The sequence below is a fragment of the Ranitomeya imitator genome, chromosome 1 (genome assembly GCF_032444005.1).
Source record: "Ranitomeya imitator isolate aRanImi1 chromosome 1, aRanImi1.pri, whole genome shotgun sequence".
Classification (NCBI taxonomy): Eukaryota; Metazoa; Chordata; class Amphibia; order Anura; family Dendrobatidae; genus Ranitomeya; species Ranitomeya imitator.
Window position 1 is genome coordinate 170,355,802 of NC_091282.1, and position 20,309 is coordinate 170,376,110.

Here is a 20,309-nt window from a genome sequence, read left to right on the forward strand (position 1 = left end):
CTTGTTGTTTACGAGACCAGGAATGGTGGGTGCGGAGATGTAGGGCCCACCAGGAGTGTTATTTAGCATGGATGTAAAGATGTTTGCTTCATTAGTTATATCACATTCATACAAGACTTGGTGCACTTTCTGCATACACCTTTTTAAAGGGAAATTGTCAGGTCTGCTAACGCTGTTAACCTGCAGATATGGGATAAATCTGCAGTTTAATAATGTTATTAAGGTGTCCTGCTGCTGTACTAAAAATTCTGCAACCCCCAAAAAAGAATCTTTTTTTTCCCATGAGCCCTCGGCTTTCAGTCATAGTGGTGTGCCTCGAGTAACGACGGCTGTAACTACGCCCCGGCACTGAATGACAGCTGGCTCTGTACTGATGCACTGCACAGCCCGTTGTCAGTCAGTGCCGGGCGTTCTTACAGCCGCCATTCTCCGTTATTGTAGCCGCGCTGGCATAGCTGCATGACTAAAAGCCGGCGGCTCCCTGGAGAAATAGACTTCATTTTCTCCCGGGTGTTGGACTTTCAATATTGCAGTCGGGCCCATTTATAACACTAGTAACATGCAGATTAACCCTACATCTACAGATTAATAGCATTATCGGACGTGACAGGTTCTCTTTAAATTCAGTAGAAAATAAAATATATCCGAGAAATGTATGCACATTAGATAGATTTTCTCCAAATTATACTTAGATCAACAACTCTCTTTCCTGACTCCAATACCCAAGCACAATCAGTTCGTCTGAGCTTATTGTATGTTCTGCATGGGGAGGAGAGCAAAAACGACTGCCAGACACGTATGACGGTGCCTTATCTCCCCTAGGAACAAAGTAATTGAGCCCTGAAATTCAAAATATCTAATTCTTCGTCTTCCATGGAAAGCCAGGAGGCCCCATACACAATAGACAAGTTGGCCATTCCAACTGAAATTATTGGGCTTGGCTAAAACGGATGGCTATTTAATGGATCATTTTTCCATTGACTACAATGCTCAAAAAACGGATCCAGTTGAAATCATTTTTTATTTTTAGCTGGACAAAAAGCTGTGAGTGCATAACTTTTTTTGTCAATGGATTGCTGCTGGATCTGCTCTCACAGATGAGCACTGGACATGTGAAAAGCCTGAAATGTTCACAAAACAGTCACTACCCTAGATCTCCAATAATCAAGGTGTCCGAAAAGGGCAAATACCTCCTCTTATATCACAGGATGCCAGTACATCAGTATTCAGCGACTGTGTATTTGCCTTGACAGTGTTTCCATATCTGAGCTATTTTTAAAATTCTCCAGGCTGATAACTAAGAAATTTTCTGCCCTGTTCCTAGACATGAGTGTCTCAGTAACAGGTCCTTATCATATTGGCTCCTCGTGAGAAAAGCTATGAATGGGAATTGGCTCCCAGCACGGGAGATATGTCTCACATGGCTGCCAGAATAACAGATCTGGATTACGTTACAGACAGCAGATCAACTTTATTGGGAGTAATTTCACCTAGTGTGAGCCCTCACTCCGGGACTTACAAGTCAAAATGCTGCATGTGTGTATATCTATGTATATACAAAAAATATATATATACCGGTATATGTGTGTGTATATATAACTGTGTGTGTATATATATATATATATATATATATATATATATATATATATATATATATATATATATATATATATATATATATATATATATATATATATATATATATATATATATATATATATATATATATATATATTGAATACACAGGATTCAGCCGGGCGTGACCAATCAGCGAAGCGTGGTTCAAATCCCGCGCCAATTCGCGGCCGGACTGCGCCTGTCGCTGATTGGTCGCACCCTGCCGGCCGAATCCTGAGTATTCATTGCATTATTCTTATATCTTCACAAATAAAATACCTACATAAATATTTTAGAATACACAATGCGTCAGAATTGGGCCACCATCTAGTGTGTGTGTATATGGCTGATTGGTCGCGGCCGGGCACGACCGATCAGCAAAGCGGTATTTCCGTTACAGACAAACAGACGGAAGTGGACCTTAGATAATTATATATATATATATATATATATATATATATATATATATATATATATATATATATATATATATAGATACATATGGCTGTACATGTGGCTGTTTTTACCATGTTTTCATAGTTTTTGTCCATGACTCCTATGTTTTAGTGTGACACTTGTAATAAAATTATTACTAAATATTAATAAATATTATTATTTAAAATTAATTGCAGATAATTAAAGGAAAGGCTCTTTTTTATTTTTTCATTACATGAATACAGTTAGATGAGCGGCGTATCCACAATCCTCCGTGCTTCCTTTTTTTGTTTTCTCTATAGACATCACATCCACTTTTGCTTCTTTCTTTTTGTGTTTAGCTTGTTATTTTCTACTAGTGTTCCCCAATTAATGGTTTGGGAGGACCTTTGGCTGTCCAACAGGGGGGCTTCTAAATGCTTTTATGCCTTAAAGGGAACCTGTCATCCCCCCAGGGCGTTTTTTAAGTAAAAGAGCCACCTTCAGCAGCACTAAGGCTTCATTCTGTGAAGGTGGCTCTTATGTTTAGTATCCCTAGGAATGCTGAAATAATCACTTTTATAAATTTCGCGCCATACCTGCATTGTCTCCCGGAAGTATGTCTTCTCCCCTTGTGTCATCCGCCACTGAGACGTCATTCATCCCCCTGTGTCCTCCGGGCGCAGCCGCCTCTCTTTGTCGTGACGTCACCGGAGCATTTGTGTAGCGGAGGCCCCAGATCCCGCCTCAGTGTGTTATGATGTATTCACACTGCAGGGCTGGGAATCTGGCGCCTGCGCAGAGGAGCGGGTCACCGTGCTCCATTGAAGATAGTGCAGAAGTCAAGCTAATCTGTATAACTCCACCCCCACCGCTGATCAGCAGCTTGCTGACAATGCACACAGTGTCAGCATTCTGACCACAGGGATTCTATCAAAACTGCAACAAGCAGCCCGCGATATATCATTGGAAGCAGGTTTTCTTGCCCTATATTATGCTGCAAGAAAGACGAAGTGCCAACACTGTGTGTATTACAATATTTGATGGCTGGTGTGGGCAACTACAATTTTTTTGTTGATAGCACAAAAAACAATGATGATTGGTCCCACAGCTTGGCTAAATCTGAGTTAGGCTGCATTCACATTAGCGTTGCGTCGGGCGCAGCTGCGGCGACGCATACGTCATGCGCCCCTATATTTAACATGGGGGAGCATGGACATGCGTTGTCTTGCATTTTGTGACGCATGCAGCATTTTTGGCGCAAGCGTCAGGGCGCAGAGGACGCAGCAAGTTGCATTTTTTTTGCGTCCAAAATCAAGCCAAAAATGGACGCATGCGTCACAAAACAATGCGTTTTTGCATGCGTTTTGCATGCGTTGTGCGTTGCGTCGCCAACACAACACACAACAACGCAAATGTGAACGTAGCCTTAGGCTACGCTCCCACCTTTAGCTTTTTTTGAGTTTTTGATGTTGCAGATTTTTGCACCCATTAACTCAAATAAGTTACTTGCATTTTTTTCGAAAATACCCCACATGAAAAGCTGATAGTGGGAACGTGGCCTATGGTGGAAATGAGAAGTTTTTCTGCAGATAGGTTTCTCTCTGGCTTATTACACTCCCCGGGTGACTCCATATCCTTTCTGCGCTTTGTTATTCCAGGAGATCTACTGATATATTTGAGTTTGCTGCTTTTCCCAGACTTTCTTAGTAACTATCATATACTCTGTATTTGTCCCATGGATTATTATAATGTGCTGAAAAAGTCCAGCGAGCTCCGCTATATCTGCAGAAGTCATTAATAAGAACGCGGAGGTGTGTAAGTGATATGTATGTTCTCCCAAAAGGACAGATCCGCCTTCAGCCATGTGATATGATGTTGTGTCTGATATACACAGCCGACTTCTCCATTGATTTCCTGCTGGCTTTGTGTTTTCTGTATGATAAATGATTGGCATTCGAAAGGTCGCAGAGCAAGCAGCGATGTTATTTCTTTAATGTTATTTGCAGTGCTGGGTTTCTACTGTACTTGGCCTTCATGCCTAAAAAACAAAACACAAATAATTATATAATGCATACATTCTGCTAACATATATCTTCCAGGGTTTGCAGGCTCTGAATCACTAACTGAGACCACTTTCCATTATGTTGCTTATTGTGCAGCTTCTCATTTGTGATGGATGTATAGAGTGTTAAATTGAAGAAAGTGACACAAATGTTAAAGGAGTATTCCAATCTCCAAGATCCTATACCAATATGTAGTAAGTGTCATAATAATAATGTTAGTAAATATCTCCAATTAGAAATTTAGAATAGTTCTTCTGATTCACTATGTCCCTTTCGTTACGTGCAGGCACTGCAGGACCTTAGGTATCAATGGTTACGACCACTGATATAGTGACAGTTAGTTAGCTATTTGCTAGTGGTTGTAACCATGGATACATAAGGTCCTGCACATGAGGGAAGAGACACAGTGAATCAGAAGAACTATGCTACATACTTAGGCAGTTAACTGGTTCATGCAGCTTTACATGAACACCCGAGCCTTACACTATGGCCGGTCCGAATAACTAAAGCAATTGTTACCATCCACCTCTCGTGTCTCCCCTTTTCCTCATAGTCTGTAAGCTTGCGAGCAGGGCCCTCACTCCTCCTGGTATCTGTTTTGAACTGTATTTCTGTTATGCTGTAATGTCTATTGTCTGTACAAGTCCCCTCTATAATTTGTAAAGCGCTGCGGAATATGTTGGCGCTATATAAATAAAAATTATTATTATTATTATTATTATTATGCTACATTTCTAATTGGAGGTATTTGCTAATATTATTATTATTACACCTACTACATATTAGGATAGGATCTTGGAGATGGGAATACCCCTTTTAAATGCACTGCCTCTATTAGGGTCTATGAATTTTGACTTTTGTACTGCCAAGGACATCTGTAGTACACCGAGAATTTATTAGCTGAGCTTGGATCATGATTATAAATTAGAACAGCTATGGAATAATGCCAGGAAGATTATTGGAGGGGCGATATTCTGCGAGCAGCACATGGTTTTGCATATATAAGGGAAAACTGTAATTTCTCCACTATATACAGCATCCAGTGATCCCAGGGAGTGATGGCGGCACTTTTCTGCATGTCCTCATCCCTCTCACCGAGCAGGCAGAATATGTGCACTCTGTCACACCAGGGGTTGGGGATTAGTCTTACAGGAACATGACTGTGCACATATATGTAACATGAATATTGATGCCATCGGGATCACTGGTATTTCTGACCTGTTTAGCTCTGGCTTATATGTAAAGTTACCTCCTTGTAGCCACAGACAAGTGGTAAGTATTAACTCTGCACATCTTGGATCTATAGCTTTAGGAGATGTTGTTAATCTCTGACACTGCTTAGGACAAACTTTTGGCCATAAACTTGCATTTTTATGCATTTATACAAAATTATGTGCTTTGTTGTAATATTGCATGCAGGCATCTGCGAGTATAACTTGTCTGGTGGTATTCTCATATGGTGCTATGTATCTGGTTTCTGAAAAGATCAGGTTATTGACGTACTTATCTGGGAAAATATGATGTTTTCCAGGGTGAGTTCACCATTTAAGGGGTTTTCTGTGTTGAGACATCTTCATGTAATTCATACCAATGGTGCAACTTGTGCAGGTGGAATTGTGTATTATGAGGAGCCATTGGCCTGCAGAGTGCCCATATATTGTTTCTGCACAGTGGCCCAAGTTGTCAGGGGCCCACTACTACTTCCTAATCAGGTGGAATTGTGCTTTGTGATGAGCCATTGGACTGCAGAGGGCCCATATTCTTGTATAGGGGCCTTCTTCTCTCTTTGTCCACTCATGAGCACTGATGTCCCTGTGTTTGCAAAACAACAAACGCAGTCAAAGCTGAGGCTGCCCAAAATTTGACAGAGGAATCTTCTAACTTGTCCTGCGTACAGGAGGCCTTTCAGGCTTATCGTCTGCAGGATAATGGGAGAAGTGACAGTAGTTTTCAGGGTTGAAGCAGCTCCAGTGGTGGTGAGGCAGCAGCGGGGATTATTGCAGGGTGTAAGCTTTCTTGAAGAGATGGTTCTTCAAGTTCTCTCTCTCTCTGCCTTCCTCTCTCCATCCGCCTTCCTCTCTACCTCCGCCTTCCTCTCTCCCTCCGCCTTCCTTTCTCCCTCCGACTTCCTCTCTCCCTTCGACTTCCTCTCTCCCTCCGCCTTCCTCTCTCCCTCCGCCTTCCTCTCTCCCTCCGCCTTCCTCTCTCCCTCCGCCGTCCTCTCTCCCTCCGCCTTCCTCTCTCCCTCCGCCTTCCTCTCTCCCTCCGCCTTCCTCTCTCCCTCCGCCTTCCTCTCTCCCTCCGCCTTCCTCTCTCCCTCCGCCTTCCTCTCTCCCTCCGCCGTCCTCTCTCTGCCTTCCTCTCTCCCTCCGCCTTCCTCTCTCCCTCCGCCGTCCTCTCTCCCCCCGCCGTCCTCTCTCCCTCCGCCTTCCTCTCTCCCTCCGCCTTCCTCTCTCTCTCCGCCTTCCTCTCTCTCTCCGCCTTCCTCTCTCCCTCTGCCTTACTCTCTCCCTCTGCCTTACTCTCTCCCTCTACCTTCCTCTCTCTCTGCCTTCCTCTCTCCCTCTGCCTTTTCTCTCCCTCTGCCTTCTCTCTCCCTCTATTGTCCTCTCTCTACCTTCCTCTCTTCCTCTACTGTCCTCTCTCCCTCTACTGTCCTCTCTCCCTCTATTGTCCTCTCTCCCTCTGCCTTCCTCTCTCCCTCTGCCTTTCTCTCTCCCTCTCTCCCTCTGCCTTTCTCTCTCCCTCTCTCCCTCTGCCTTTCTCTCTCTCTCTGCCTTCCTCTCTCCCTCTGCCTTCTCTCTCCCTCTGCCTTCTCTCTCCCTCTATCGTCCTCTCTCTACCTTCCTCTCTTCCTCTACTGTCCTCTCTCCCTCTACTGTCCTCTCTCCCTCTATTGTCCTCTCTCCCTCTGCCTTCCTCTCTCCCTCTGCCTTTCTCTCTCCCTCTCTCCCTCTGCCTTTCTCTCTCCCTCTCTCCCTCTGCCTTTCTCTCTCCCTCTGCCTTCCTCTCTCCCTCTGCCTTACTCTCTCCCACTGCCTTACTCTCTCCCTCTGCCTTCCTCTCTGCCTTCCTTTCTTCCTCTACCTTCCTCTCTCCCTCTGCCTTCATCTGCCTTCCTCTCTCCCTCTGCCTTTCTCTCTCCCCCTCTCCCTCTGCCTTTCTCTCTCCCTCTGCCTTCCTCTCTCCCTCTGCCTTACTCTCTCCCACTGCCTTACTCTCTCCCTCTGCCTTCCTCTCTGCCTTCCTTTCTCCCTCTACCTTCCTCTCTCCCTCTGCCTTCATCTGCCTTCCTCTCTCCCTCTGCCTTCTCTCTCCCTCTATCGTCCTCTCTCTACCTTCCTCTCTCCCTCTTCAGTCCTCTCTCCCTCTATTGTCCTCTCTCCCTCTATTGTCCTCTCTCCCTCTATTGTCCTCTCCCCCTCTACCTTCCTCTCTCCCTCTGCCTTCCTCTTCTTCCCTTTTCTTGGAGAACTCCAAACATTGCAATGGATTTCTGGGAGAAGTCTGTGTTTGGCGTTTAGCATCGGACAGTAACTGTTCAGGGCGAACCCCGAACTTTTAAGTGTGGGTTTGTTCATCTCTTATGGCGTTATCACAGTCCACAGCATTTTACAGACATCATAACTATTTCCATTGGGGCTCACAATCTACATTCCCTATCACTATGTCTTCAGAGTATGGGAACAAACTGGAGAGCCCGGAGGAAACCCCACGCACACGAGATGTTGTCCTTGGTGTTGCAAAACAACTGTGCTAACCACTGAGCCACCATGCTGTTCATTTTTATTTCAATGAGTTGTCTCATCAAATTATATCTCTTCAGGCTGGATCTCAGCACTCCCGATTCTGTTAGGAACATGGACCTAATAGGTCATATGGTTATGGGTTGTCTTCATGAATGAACCAATTTAAGCAAATATACATGTACCTATATAATCTAGTAGAAAGCTGCAAAGTTTGTTAAATCAGTGCACCCCTGTGATGACCTCTTCTAGATGGAGGATGTCTACCTTTAGATACATGAAGCCGTCTGCCTTAGGATATGACATCAGTTACTGATTGGTGGGGGACCGACGGCCTAGACCCCTACAATTCCCAGAGAAGCAGTAGTGGATCTGCACTCATGTTACCAAGGTGTGATGTGTTGTAGGTCCTGGTGCAGTCAGTCACTGAAGGGTGCCAGTATGGAGGGAATATCTGAACGCCTGCTTGTAAATGGCTCCATTGCCAATAGGGGGTCTTCCATATTTTGTGTTGGTGTGTCCCAATTATAGAAAGGTTTTCGTCATGAGATAACCCATTTAATGCTCTCTTTAGCTGAGGGAATGGTCACCGGTGATGCTCAGACAGGAAATTTGCTATGTGCCTAATAAATGGTTGCCGAACGCAATTCCCTTGGAATATATTGTGATTTGTTGTGCTCCTCCTATGACGAGGATGTGAGCGCTCCCCTTTGCTGTCTATATTGTAAATTAAGCTGTCACTGTCTAATGATCTTGGCCGTCTTCTAATTGCGTGCGATCCAAATGAACGTTTCCTTGCTTCTAAGAACGATCAATTTGTTTTTCAGTCTGACACCTATCTGTGCAAGTCTTACCGGCTGCCCTTTGAGAAAGAAGCCTATGTAGGTATGTATTGTATGGAGGGAACGAGCCCTCATCATTTCTTTGCATTATTCAACTGTTTTTCTTCTGAAATCATAAGCTTAATCGTCTGTCACATAGACCTAAACTGACATTTATCTTATGTAATGCAGCCACAAAGCAGAAAAAAGCTACTTAAAGTCAAGATAACAAACTGTGTCTTGGGGGCTGTGTGAGTAATTGAAGCAGGGGAGTTTAGTACCGATGCCTGTGGCAGCCATTACCAGGCAGTGCCATTTGTAAGATATTGGCTTTCTGTCACTGCCCCGCTGCTTCATTCTGCGCCACTATATGGGCTTTTTATTTACCTAAAATGCTGAATATCTTTGGAGAGCAATGTGTCCTAACGGCACTCGTATGCTAAATGTGAATTGTTTTATAGGTCAGGTATTGGCGAATTTACACTGGATACATATGTAACATGTGAAAGTGCTGTGCAGTAAGAAATATATAGGCTTCATTATTGTTACCATTTTTCATATTACGTAAGTTGCTTATCATGTGGGAAAGCCATTGTCTTTTTCTAATGATTCCAGTAATTGGTATCTGCGCTCTTAAAGGGAGTGTGTCAGCTCAAACTGACAGTATAAACTAAGCTCATAGCCCATATAATAATTACCCCCTTAATGCTCTAATCGCTGCCTCCAGTCGCAGAAACTAAAGTCAAGTCAAGTATGGTAATTAGAGAACTTGTTGCACCCTTGGTGTGGTCCGGGGGCTTTGTGCACCGTTCTGGTTACTGGTTTTGTATTCCCACCTCCTCCCTAACTTTTAATTGACAGCATTGGCTTGCCCTGCAGACAGTGCTCCTACAGGCAATCCAGTGCTGTCAGTCATCAGTGATGGAGGCAGGGGTGTGCAGGAACAGTGGGCAGTACAGCACACTGAGCCTCTTCGCTACATCAAAGGTTCACAGAGTAGCCGAATTAGCAGATTTTGTTACATTTCAGTTTTTGCAGAATGGAGGCTTCGAGTAGAATAACAGAGGTGATAATTTTATAGGGGCTACACTCCCTACAAAATGATGTGCTTAGGTTATACTGCCAGCTTAGGTTATGCTACCAGTGTTTTGGCTTACAATCTCTGGGTAGCATGAAGTAGGGACTGAGACACTGATTTCAGGGATATGCCACTTATTGAGCTAGTTACTAGTGTTTCTATACAATGAGTGTTTTTATCAGCTGGAGATCATGAGTGCATGGACTGGGTCTCAAATTCCTACTTGATTGAGCAGCTCCTTGTCAATAGATAATGTACACAGAGAGCCTGGTGTGGGCGACGTTAGCTTTCTGAGCTCTGCTGCATTCTAAATCTAAGAACTCTGTTGCACCCAGTAAACTAAGTGATAGATCGCTGGAATCAGGGTCTCCTTCCCAACATTATTCTGGTATCATTTGAAGTAATGAAAACCTGGTGACAGATTCCCTTTAACCCCTTTCCGATGTTGGGCGTAATAGTACGCCCACGTCGGAATCCCTCCCTTTGATGTGGGCTCCGGCGCTGAGCCCACATCTTTCCTGGCACATGTCAGCTGTTTTGAACAACTGACATGTGCCTCTAACAGTCACGGGTAGAATCGTGATTCACCCGCGGCCATTAATTAGTTAAATGCCGCTGTCAATCTCTGACAGCGGCATTTAACTCGCGCTTTCCGGAAGCATGCTGGAAATACCGCCCATCGGTGACCCCGTCACGTGATCACCTGTCATCGATGGGTTGGCATGACAACCAGAGGTCTCCAGCAGACAACTATGGTTGTCATAGCAAGTGAGCATTTCTGCTACATAATCTGACCATGCCTGTTTGTAGCAGAGCCGATCAAAGTAGTGCAGCTTCTAGTGTCCCATGGAGACTATTGAGGCATGCAAAAAGTAAAAAAAAAAAAAGTTTTAACCCCTTTCTGACATCGGACGTACTATCCCGTCGAGGTGGGGTGGGCCCCTATGACCACAAACGGGATAGTACGTCCAGCGCGATCGGCGGCGCTCACGTGGGGAGCGCGGCCGAACGCGGCCGGGTGTCAGCTGCCTATCGCAGCTGACATCCGGCACTGTGTGCCAGGAGCAGTCACGGACCGCCCCCGGCACATTAACCCCTGGCACACCGCGATCAAAGATGATCGCGATGTGCCGGCGGTGCAGGGAAGCATCGCGCAGCGAGGGGGCTCCCTGCTGGCTTCCCTGAGCCCCCCGCAGCAACGCGATGTGATCGCGTTGCTGCGAGGGTCTTACCTCCCTCCCTGCCTGCTCCAGACCCGGATCCAAGATGGCCGCGGATCCGGGTCCTGCAGGGAGGGAGGTGGCTTCACAGCGCCTGCTCAGAGCAGGCACTGTGAAGGCTGTACTGCTCTAAGTGAGATCAGTGATCTGACAGAGTGCTGTGCACACTGTCAGATCACCGATCTGTGATGTTCCCCCCTGGGAAAAAGTAAAAAAAAAATTTTCCAAATGTGTAAAAAAAAATTAAAAAAAAATTCCTAAATAATTAAAAAAATATATATATTATTCCCATAAATACATTTCTTTATCTAAATAAATAAAAAAAACAATAAAAGTACATATATTTAGTATCGCCGCGTCTGTAACGGCCCGACCTATAAAACTGGCCCACTAGTTAACCCCTTCAGTAAACACCGTTAGGAAAAAAAAAAAAAAGACGAGGCAACAAACAACGCTTTATTATCATACCGCCGAACAAAAAGTGGAATAACACGCGATCAAAAGGACAGATATAAATAACCATGGTACCGCTGAAAGCGTCATCTTGTCCCGCAAAAAACGAGCCGCCATACAGCATCATCAGCAAAAAAATAAAAAAGTTATAGTCCTGAGAATAAAGCGATGCAAAAATAATTATTTTTTCTATAAAATAGTTTTTATCGTATAAAAGCGCTAAAACATAAAAAAATGATATAAATGAGGTGTCGCTGTAATCGTACTGACCAGAAGAATAAAACTGCATTATCAATTTTACCAAACGCGGAACGGTATAAACGCCTCCCCCCCAAAAAATTCATGAATAGCAGGTTTTTGGTCATTCTGCCTCACAAAAATCGGAATTAAAAGCGATCAAAAAATGTCACGTGCCCGAAAATGTTACCAATAAAAACGTCAACTCGTCCCGCAAAAAACAAGACCTCACATGACTCTGTGGACCAAAATATGGAAAAATTATAGCTCTCAAAATGTGGTAACGCAAAAAATATTTTTTGCAATAAAAAGCGTCTTTCAGTGTGTGACGGCTGCCAATCATAAAAATCCGCTAAAAAACCCACTATAAAAGTAAATCAAACCCCCCTTCATCACCCCCTTAGTTAAAGAAAAATTAAAAAAATGTATTTATTTCCATTTTCCCATTAGGGCTAGGGCTAGGGTTAGGGCTAGGGTTAGGGCTAGGGTTAGGGTTAGGGCTAGGGTTAGGGCTAGGGCTACAGTTTGGGTTGGGGCTAAAGTTACAGTTAGGGTTTAGATTACATTTACAGTTGGGAATAGGGTTGGGATTAGGGTTAGGGGTGTGTCAGGGTTAGAGGTGTGGTTAGGGTTACCATTGGAATTAGGGTTAGGGGTGTGTTTGAATTAGGGTTTCAGTTATAATTGGGGGGTTTCCACTGTTTAGGCACATCAGGGGCTCTCCAAATGCGACATGGCGTCCGATCTCAATTCCAGCCAATTCTGCGTTGAAAAAGTAAAACAGTGCTTCTTCCCTTCCGAGCTCTCCCGTGTGCCCAAACAGGGGTTTACCCCAACATATGGGGTATCAGCGTACTCAGGACAAATAGGACAACAACTGTTGGGGTCCAATTTCTCCTGTTACCCTTGGGAAAATACAAAACTGGGGGCTAAAAAATAATTTTTGTGGGAAAAAAAAAGATTTTTTATTTTTACGGCTCTGCGTTATAAACTGTAGTGAAACACTTGGGGGTTCAAAGTTCTCACAACACATCTAGATAAGTTTTCTGGGGGGTCTAGTTTCCAATATGGGGTCACTTGTGGGGGGTTTCTACTGTTTAGGTACATTAGGGGTTCTGCAAACGCAATGTGACGCCTGCAGACCATTCCATCTAAGTCTGCATTCCAAATGGCACTCCTTCCCTTCCGAGCCCTCCCATGCGCCCAAACGGTGGTTCCCCCCAACATATGGGGTATCAGCGTACTCAGGACAAATTGGACAACAACTTTTGGGGTCGAATTTCTCCTCTTACCCTCGGGAAAATACAAAACTTGGGGCTAAAAAATAATTTTGGGGGGAAAGATTTTTTTTTTAATTTTCACGGCTCTGCGTTACAAACTGTAGTGAAACACTTGGGGGTTCAAAGCTCTCACAACACATCTAGATGAGTTCCTTAGGGGGTCTAGTTTCCAATATGGGGTCACTTGTTGGGGGTTTCTACTGTTTAGGTACATTAGGGGCTCTGCAAATGCAATGTGACACCTGCAGACCATTCCATCTAAGTCTGCATTCCAAATGGAGCTCCTTCCCTTCCGAGCCCTCCCATGCGCCCAAACAGTGGTTCCCCCCCACATATGGCTTATCAGCGCACTCAGGACAAATTGGACAACAAATTTTCGGGTCCAATTTCTCCTGTTACCCTCGGGAAAATACAAAACTGGGGGCTAAAAAATAATTTTTGTGGGAAAAAATTTTTGTTTTATTTTTACGGCTCTCCATTATAAACTTCTGTGAAGCCCTTGCTGGGTCAAAGCGCTCACCACACATCTAGATAAGTTCCTTAGGGGGTCTACTTTCCAAAATGGTGTCACTTGTGAGGGGTTTCTACTATTTAGGTACATTAGGGGCTCTGCAAACGCAACATGGCGTCTCATCTCAATTCCATTGAAAAGTCAAACGGCGCTCCTTCCTTTCCGAGCTCTCCCATCCGCCCAAACAGTGGTTTACCCCCACATATGGGGTATCAGCGTACCCAGGACAAATTGTACAACAACTTTTGGGGTCCAATTTCTTCTCTTACCCTTGGGAAAATAAAAAATTGGGGGCGAAAAGATAATTTGTGTGAAAAAATATGATTTTTTATTTTTACGGTTCTGCATTATAAACTTCTGTGAATCACTGGGTGGGTCAAAGTGCTCACCACACCTCTAGATAAGTTCCTTAGGGGGTCTACTTTCCAAAATGGTGTCACTTGTGGGGGGTTTCAATGTTTAGGCACATCAGTGGCTCTCCAGACGCAACATGGCGTCCCATCTCAATTTTGCATTGAAAAGTCAAATGGCGCTCCTTCCCTTCCGAGCTCTCCCATCCGCCCAAACAGTGGTTTACCCCCTCATATGGGGTATCAGCGTACTCAGGACAAATTGTACAACAACTTTTGGGGTCCAATTTCTTCTCTTGCCCTTGGAAAAATAAAAAATTGGGGGCGAAAAGATAATTTTTGTGAAAAAATATGATTTTTTATTTTTACGGTTCTGCATTATAAACTTCTGTGAAGCACTTGGTGGGTCAAAGTGCTCACCACACCTCTAGATAAGTTCCTTAGGGGGTCTACTTTCCAAAATGGTGTCACTTGTGGGGGGTTTCAATGTTTAGGCACATCAGTGGCTCTCCAAACGCAACATGGCGTCCCATCTCAATTCCTGTCAATTTTGCATTGAAAAGTCAAATGGCGCTCCTTCCCTTCCGAGCTCTCCCATCCGCCCAAACAGTGGTTTACCCCCTCATATGGGGTATCAGCGTACTCAGGACAAATTGTACAACAACTTTTGGGGTCCAATTTCTTCTCTTGCCCTTGGAAAAATAAAAAATTGGGGGCGAAAAGATAATTTTTGTGAAAAAATATGATTTTTTATTTTTACGGTTCTGCATTATAAACTTCTGTGAAGCACTTGGTGGGTCAAAGTGCTCACCACACCTCTAGATAAGTTCCTTAGGGGGTCTACTTTCCAAAATGGTGTCACTTGTGGGGGGTTTCAATGTTTAGGCACATCAGGGGCTCTCCAAACGAAACATGGCGTCCCATCTCAATTCCAGTCAATTTTGCATTGAAAAGTCAAAGGGCACTCCTTCGCTTCCGAGCTGTGCCATGCGCCCAAACAGTGGTTTACCCCCACATGTGGGGTATTGGCGTACTCAGGACAAATTGTACAATGTTTGGGGTCCATTTTCTCTTGTTACCCTTGGTAAAATAAAACAAATTGGAGCTGAATTAAATTTTTTGTGAAAAAAAGTTAAATGTTCATTTTTATTTAAACATTCAAGAAATTCCTGTGAAGCACCAGAAGGGTTAATAAACTTCTTGAATGTGGTTTTGAGCACCTTGAGGGGTGTAGTTTTTAGAATGGTGTCACACTTGGGTATTTTCTATCATATAGACCCCTCAAAATGACTTCAAATGAGATGTGGTCCCTAAAAAAAAAATGGTGTTGTAGAAATGAGAAATTGCTGGTCAACTTTTCACCCTTATAACTCCCTAACAAAAAAAAATTTTGGTTCCAAAATTGTGTAAAGTAGACATGTGGGAAATGTTACTTATTAAGTATTTTGTGTGACATATCTCTGTGATTTAATTGCATAAAAATTCAAAGTTGGAAAATTGCGAAATTTTCATAATTTTCGCCAAATTTCCGTTTTTTTCACAAATAAACGCAGGTACTATCAAAGAATATTTACCATTGTCATGAAGTACAATATGTCACGAGAAAACATTGTCAGATTCACTGGGATCTGTTGAAGCATTCCAGAGTTATAACCTCATAAAGGGACAGTGGTCAGAATTGTAAAAATTGGCCCGGTCATTAACGTGCAAACCACCCTTGGGCGTAAAGGGGTTAAAAAATATGTAAAAGGGGGCGTGGCTTGCAAGGGATTGGGAGCAGACCTGTGTCACAGGAGCTCCTGAAAAATCCCTTCATATTAGCGGCAATTCGCTTACTTTCTGGGAAGAAACTGCCCAAATCTTTATTTAACGTGTCCAAGACCAGATTACAAGATAAAAATCACAGCTTTTGTGAAGATTCAAGCAATTGCAGGACATATGGACTGCAGCTGAGGCCTTGCTGCAGGCCTGTGCTCCCAAGACAAGAGGAGGCCGCACTCCCTGGTGCCATCAAGCCCCAGACTTATCTCGTCTACTAGTGGACCCCTGGACAAGCGTCTGTCCTCAGCGTCCCCCCTGTTTAAGCCTGCAGGTCCCTACATGGCAGATTCACGGACCGCTGCTAATTCCCGAGGTAGGCCCAAAGCCACGGCCTTGCCTGTGCTGGCAGGGCCGGGAAGAAGGAAAGACGCTGAAGCCCCGCCCAAAGCCCCGCCCACAACGTGCGGCGTCTCTGTTTCCCAATGGAGGAACCCGGACCCAGCTACAGGAGAGACACCGGGTAAGCCATCAGCACAAGCGGCCACAGCCAGGAAGTCCCGGGTGCTCTCTGCTGCTGGCACGCAATCCGGAGCCGCCGCTGGGAATGGACCCAGAGCCGCGACTTCGCTGAGAAGTGGAGGCAGAAGGAGCGCTGGAGCTCCGCCCACCGCCACGCCCATGGCTCGCAGCGGCATCGCTGCTAGAAGCAAGGACGCCGACTCAGCTGCAGGAGAAATAGCAGGTGAGCCTCTTCCACGGGCGGCTCCCGCTCCACAATCTCTGGATCCACCTGATCCAGCCCCTCAGACCGGCGCACCATTAAAAAATAAAGCGGCAGCTCTGTATTCACCGGCGGGGAAGGGGAGCAGGAGGGAGGTTGAAACCCCGCCCTCGACCCCGCCCACATCTAACAGCGGCTCTGCAGCAAAGGGCATAGCAAGACAGGCTGCTAGCCGCACACTGAATTACAATGCTCCCTCTTTCGTGCCCAAGCCGAGACAGCAGATAACAGAGAGGCACAGGGCTGAGCCTATTAAGTTCATAGTCCCAAGCTCCGTTAAAGCCATCTCTGACATTAAGAGGCACCATGAAGCAAAGCATTCTGACACTGAGGACGCAGACTCCAGAGGGGCTATAAAGGAATCTCAGTGTAGTACAGCTTTTCTAACCTTTCCACTGTCACAATTGACCCAGCAAACACAACTTGTCTTGCCACCGTCTTCAGACGACACTCCACTAATAAACCGCCACTCACAAGTGGCACCATTGAGGAAATCCAGTGTCTGTCCCAGTAGGGGGGGGGGAGAACTCCTCCATAGAAGCAACACACTCTTTCTCCAATGCAGAGGAGATGAAAGCTACAGAAACAATTCTCACTGGGTTTATAGACAAAGTGATGACAGATTTCTGCGTCCGTATCAACAAAACAATGAAGGAACAATTTCTATTACAAGATAAAATCTTGCTCTCTTTCAATCCGCCAAGCACCGGGCCACCTTGTGCGGAGACAGCAGCATCAGAGTCATATATAAAGGAAGCGTTGTCATCCATTGCGGAAAACCTGGAGTCCTCCTCGTCCTTATCTTCCTCTAGATCTTCCCTCTGCGATCATTCTTCACCAACACATGATTCATGCGAGTCTTCTGTGCACTCTTCTTCAGACAATAGTATGGAGGACCTTTCCTCTGGGGGCTGTGACTCTCCCCAATCGGATCTTGTACCAACCCCTTCTGCGACCTCAGCCCTACTAGAAAATCTGCAAAGAGACATAGACTCACTCAAAAGTAACTTGGCGACTCTCGAGGATCATAGACGTAGATGCAACGTAAAGATTAGGGGCGTCCCGGAATCCGTTAAATCCCCTCACTTGAAAAACTATGTTCACAAAATGATTTCTAAATTCTTTCCTGACCTCAAAGATCCCAATATTACAGAAAGAGTCTATAGAATTAAAAGACCTGTGTACCTCCCATCAGATGTGCCAAGAGACATTATTGTCTCCTTTTTTCCAGCTTGGGTCAGGGGTAAACTGTTTGACCTCTCCTCCGAAAAAGGTTTTCTGCTCTCCCCATACGGCCACCTAACATTTTTCAGAGACTTGTCTAAGGACACCTTGAAAAAGCGACGTGATTTTTCATTCATCACACGGGAGCTCCGGAGGTCCCATTTTGCGTATTCTTGGTCGCCCTCCTCCACTATTTTGGTGAAATTTCTGTCTGGAACTGAACATATTGCAACTCCGGAGGAGGGTATGATCTTTCTGCAGCGACATGGTCTGAATCCTCCTAGAGTCCCCTCTTGTCCTACTTGACTTGGAATCCTGTCCCATATATAAAATCATTTATCATTACTACACTTATAAGTCACATTTATTTTTCTTCCCAACAATTAACCTTGATACTGAGCCAGACTTTCTGCCCACACTGCCACGGGATCATCAGGAGGTGATCCCGCACACGATAAGCTACCATCTACGTTATATTAAGCTTAGAGTCCATGACGGGCACTCATATTCACATTCTACTAGTTACCGGTATCTAACTGCTTACTCAGTGAATCCACATAAAGTATTATGTATGTCATTTTTATAGTCTACCCTCAAACACTTAGTTTAGTATGCGAACCCGCACATAATATTACTCATATCAGTTTTATGGTTTACTGTATTAGCGACCCTCCATAAAGCATTACTTATGCTATTTTCATAGATTACTATGTTACTTCGTTTTAAGCTGTTATGTCACATTAAAGGGAAGGTGCCACCAGTTTTCTTGTATTTTGTTTTTTTGTGAAATTAAGCTTAAAATAGTAATTAAAATGTATTAATGCAATGTTTGCACTGTTTGCAAACATTTCTATATGAAAAATATTATATATTTTTCTACAAATATACATATTTACCACTAGGGGGAGCATTTTCCGTTTTAGACCTCAAGCAGCTATAGTAAGATTTAGCAGCTCTGCCCCAGGGATATTAGACCACCCAAAAGGGGAGGGAAATGGTGATGTCAGCAGTTACTGCCCCAACAGTAAGAATGAAGAGCAGCATCACAGGGCAGCACCATTTTGTGTGTGACTGCCCTGTGACCTGCTGTCACCAGCAGTTACTGCATCAGAGGAGCAGAACACAGTGGGCTCAGCAGCATCTGGACCCAAGAAGAGTGAAGACATGTGGTGTGCATGGAGCAGCATTAGGAGCTGTCTGGGAGCTCCAGCTCTCCAGTGAATAGCCAGGCATTATGGAGGGAGGGGAGAGATGCATTGTATGGCTAAGGCCGGGGTCACACTAGACCGCAATACGGACGAGTGCAATGCGATAAAAAAATCGCATAGCACTCGTCCCAATGTTAATCTATGGGGCAGCTCCCATCATCCGATATTTTCTCGGCCGTATTCAGGATCCGAGTGAAATCGCAGCATGCTGCGATTGTCAGCGTTTCTCGGCCGAGAATCGCCAATGAATCGCCGCACAGAGATCCCCCCACTCCGCACAGAGACCCCCCCACTCCGCACAGAGACCCCCCCACTCCGCACAGAGACCCCCCCACTCCGCACAGAGACCCCCCCACGCCGCACAGAGACCCCCCCACGCCGCACAGAGACCCCCCCACGCCGCACAGAGATCCCCCCACGCCGCACAGAGATCCCCCCACGCCGCACAGAGATCCCCCACGCCGCACAGAGACCCCCCCACTCCGCACAGAGAGCCCCCCACGCCGCACAGAGACCCCCCCACGCCGCACAGAGACCCCCCCACGCCGCACAGAGACCCCCCCACGCCGCACAGAGAACCCCCACGCCGCACAGAGACCCCCCACGCCGCACAGAGACCCCAACACGCCGCACAGAGAGGGAGAGCGACACAGGGGGAGAGTGCAGTTTACCGGAGATCACTGGGACTCTGTGCAAGTGGGGAGGTGGAGACAGAGCAGAGGGAAGCACACAGGGCAGTGTGTGAGAGCAGAGGATGTCTGCCCAGGACCTGCAGTGCCTGGAGCACAGAGGAGAAGTGAGGGCTTCTTCTCTCCTGTGATAGAGAGCAAGTGGAGCTCGGCAGATAGCACAGGGCTATAATAAAATGGCAGCTAGTCACACCTACAGCAGTGAGTTGTGCAGCCCACAGAGGCGTGCCCAGCTCACTGCTAATGCTGCTGCAATGTTACAGATAGGGTCCGAGCCGGTCTATTATCTCCTATGTCCATGGGGTGCCGTAATCTGACACTGATAGTGACGTGCTACTGCTGCAAAACCAAGATGTCAGCCCCCAGTGCATTCTTTCTACTCATATAACACACGGAATCTGTTTTACATGCATTCATATCTGGGTTATAACAGCATGTTATGCTACATTACATTCATTAATTAATGATCTACAAACGCGGTACCTTCCCTTTAATCGACTATTTGATTGCCTGTCTCCCCTATTGCTATAGGGGTTTATTTTTTCCCTACCTCCATATCCCACCCTTCCTTTCCATCCCTTCCTTCCTTACCCTTTCCTGTTAAAGTTGAAAATCCCAAAAAAATTGTTTGGGAAAAAAAAAAAATATGTAAAAGCTCAAGTCACTCTCCTTTCACCCCATTCAAAATAAAGCATTAAAAAAAAAAATATTCACATTTTTGGTATCGCCGCTTTCAGAATCGCCCGATCTATCAATATAAAAAAAGAATTAACCTGATTGCTAAACGGCGTAATGAGAAAAAAATTTAAACTGCCAGAAATACGTTTTTTGGTCACCGCTACATTGCAATAAA

At 45.2% G+C, this 20,309-nt stretch overlaps 1 protein-coding gene across 10 annotated transcripts in view; it reads left to right on the forward strand.

Annotated features, from left to right (window-relative positions):
• Positions 1-20,309, forward strand: part of PAM (peptidylglycine alpha-amidating monooxygenase) — a 275,158-nt gene that overhangs the window by 35,593 nt on the left and 219,256 nt on the right. For all 10 annotated transcript variants that reach the window (XM_069752269.1, XM_069752296.1, XM_069752313.1 and 7 more), the window contains exon 4: positions 8,671-8,728. In XM_069752269.1, coding sequence (XP_069608370.1) covers positions 8,671-8,728 — 58 coding nt within the window. The remainder of the gene's footprint in view (positions 1-8,670; positions 8,729-20,309) is intronic.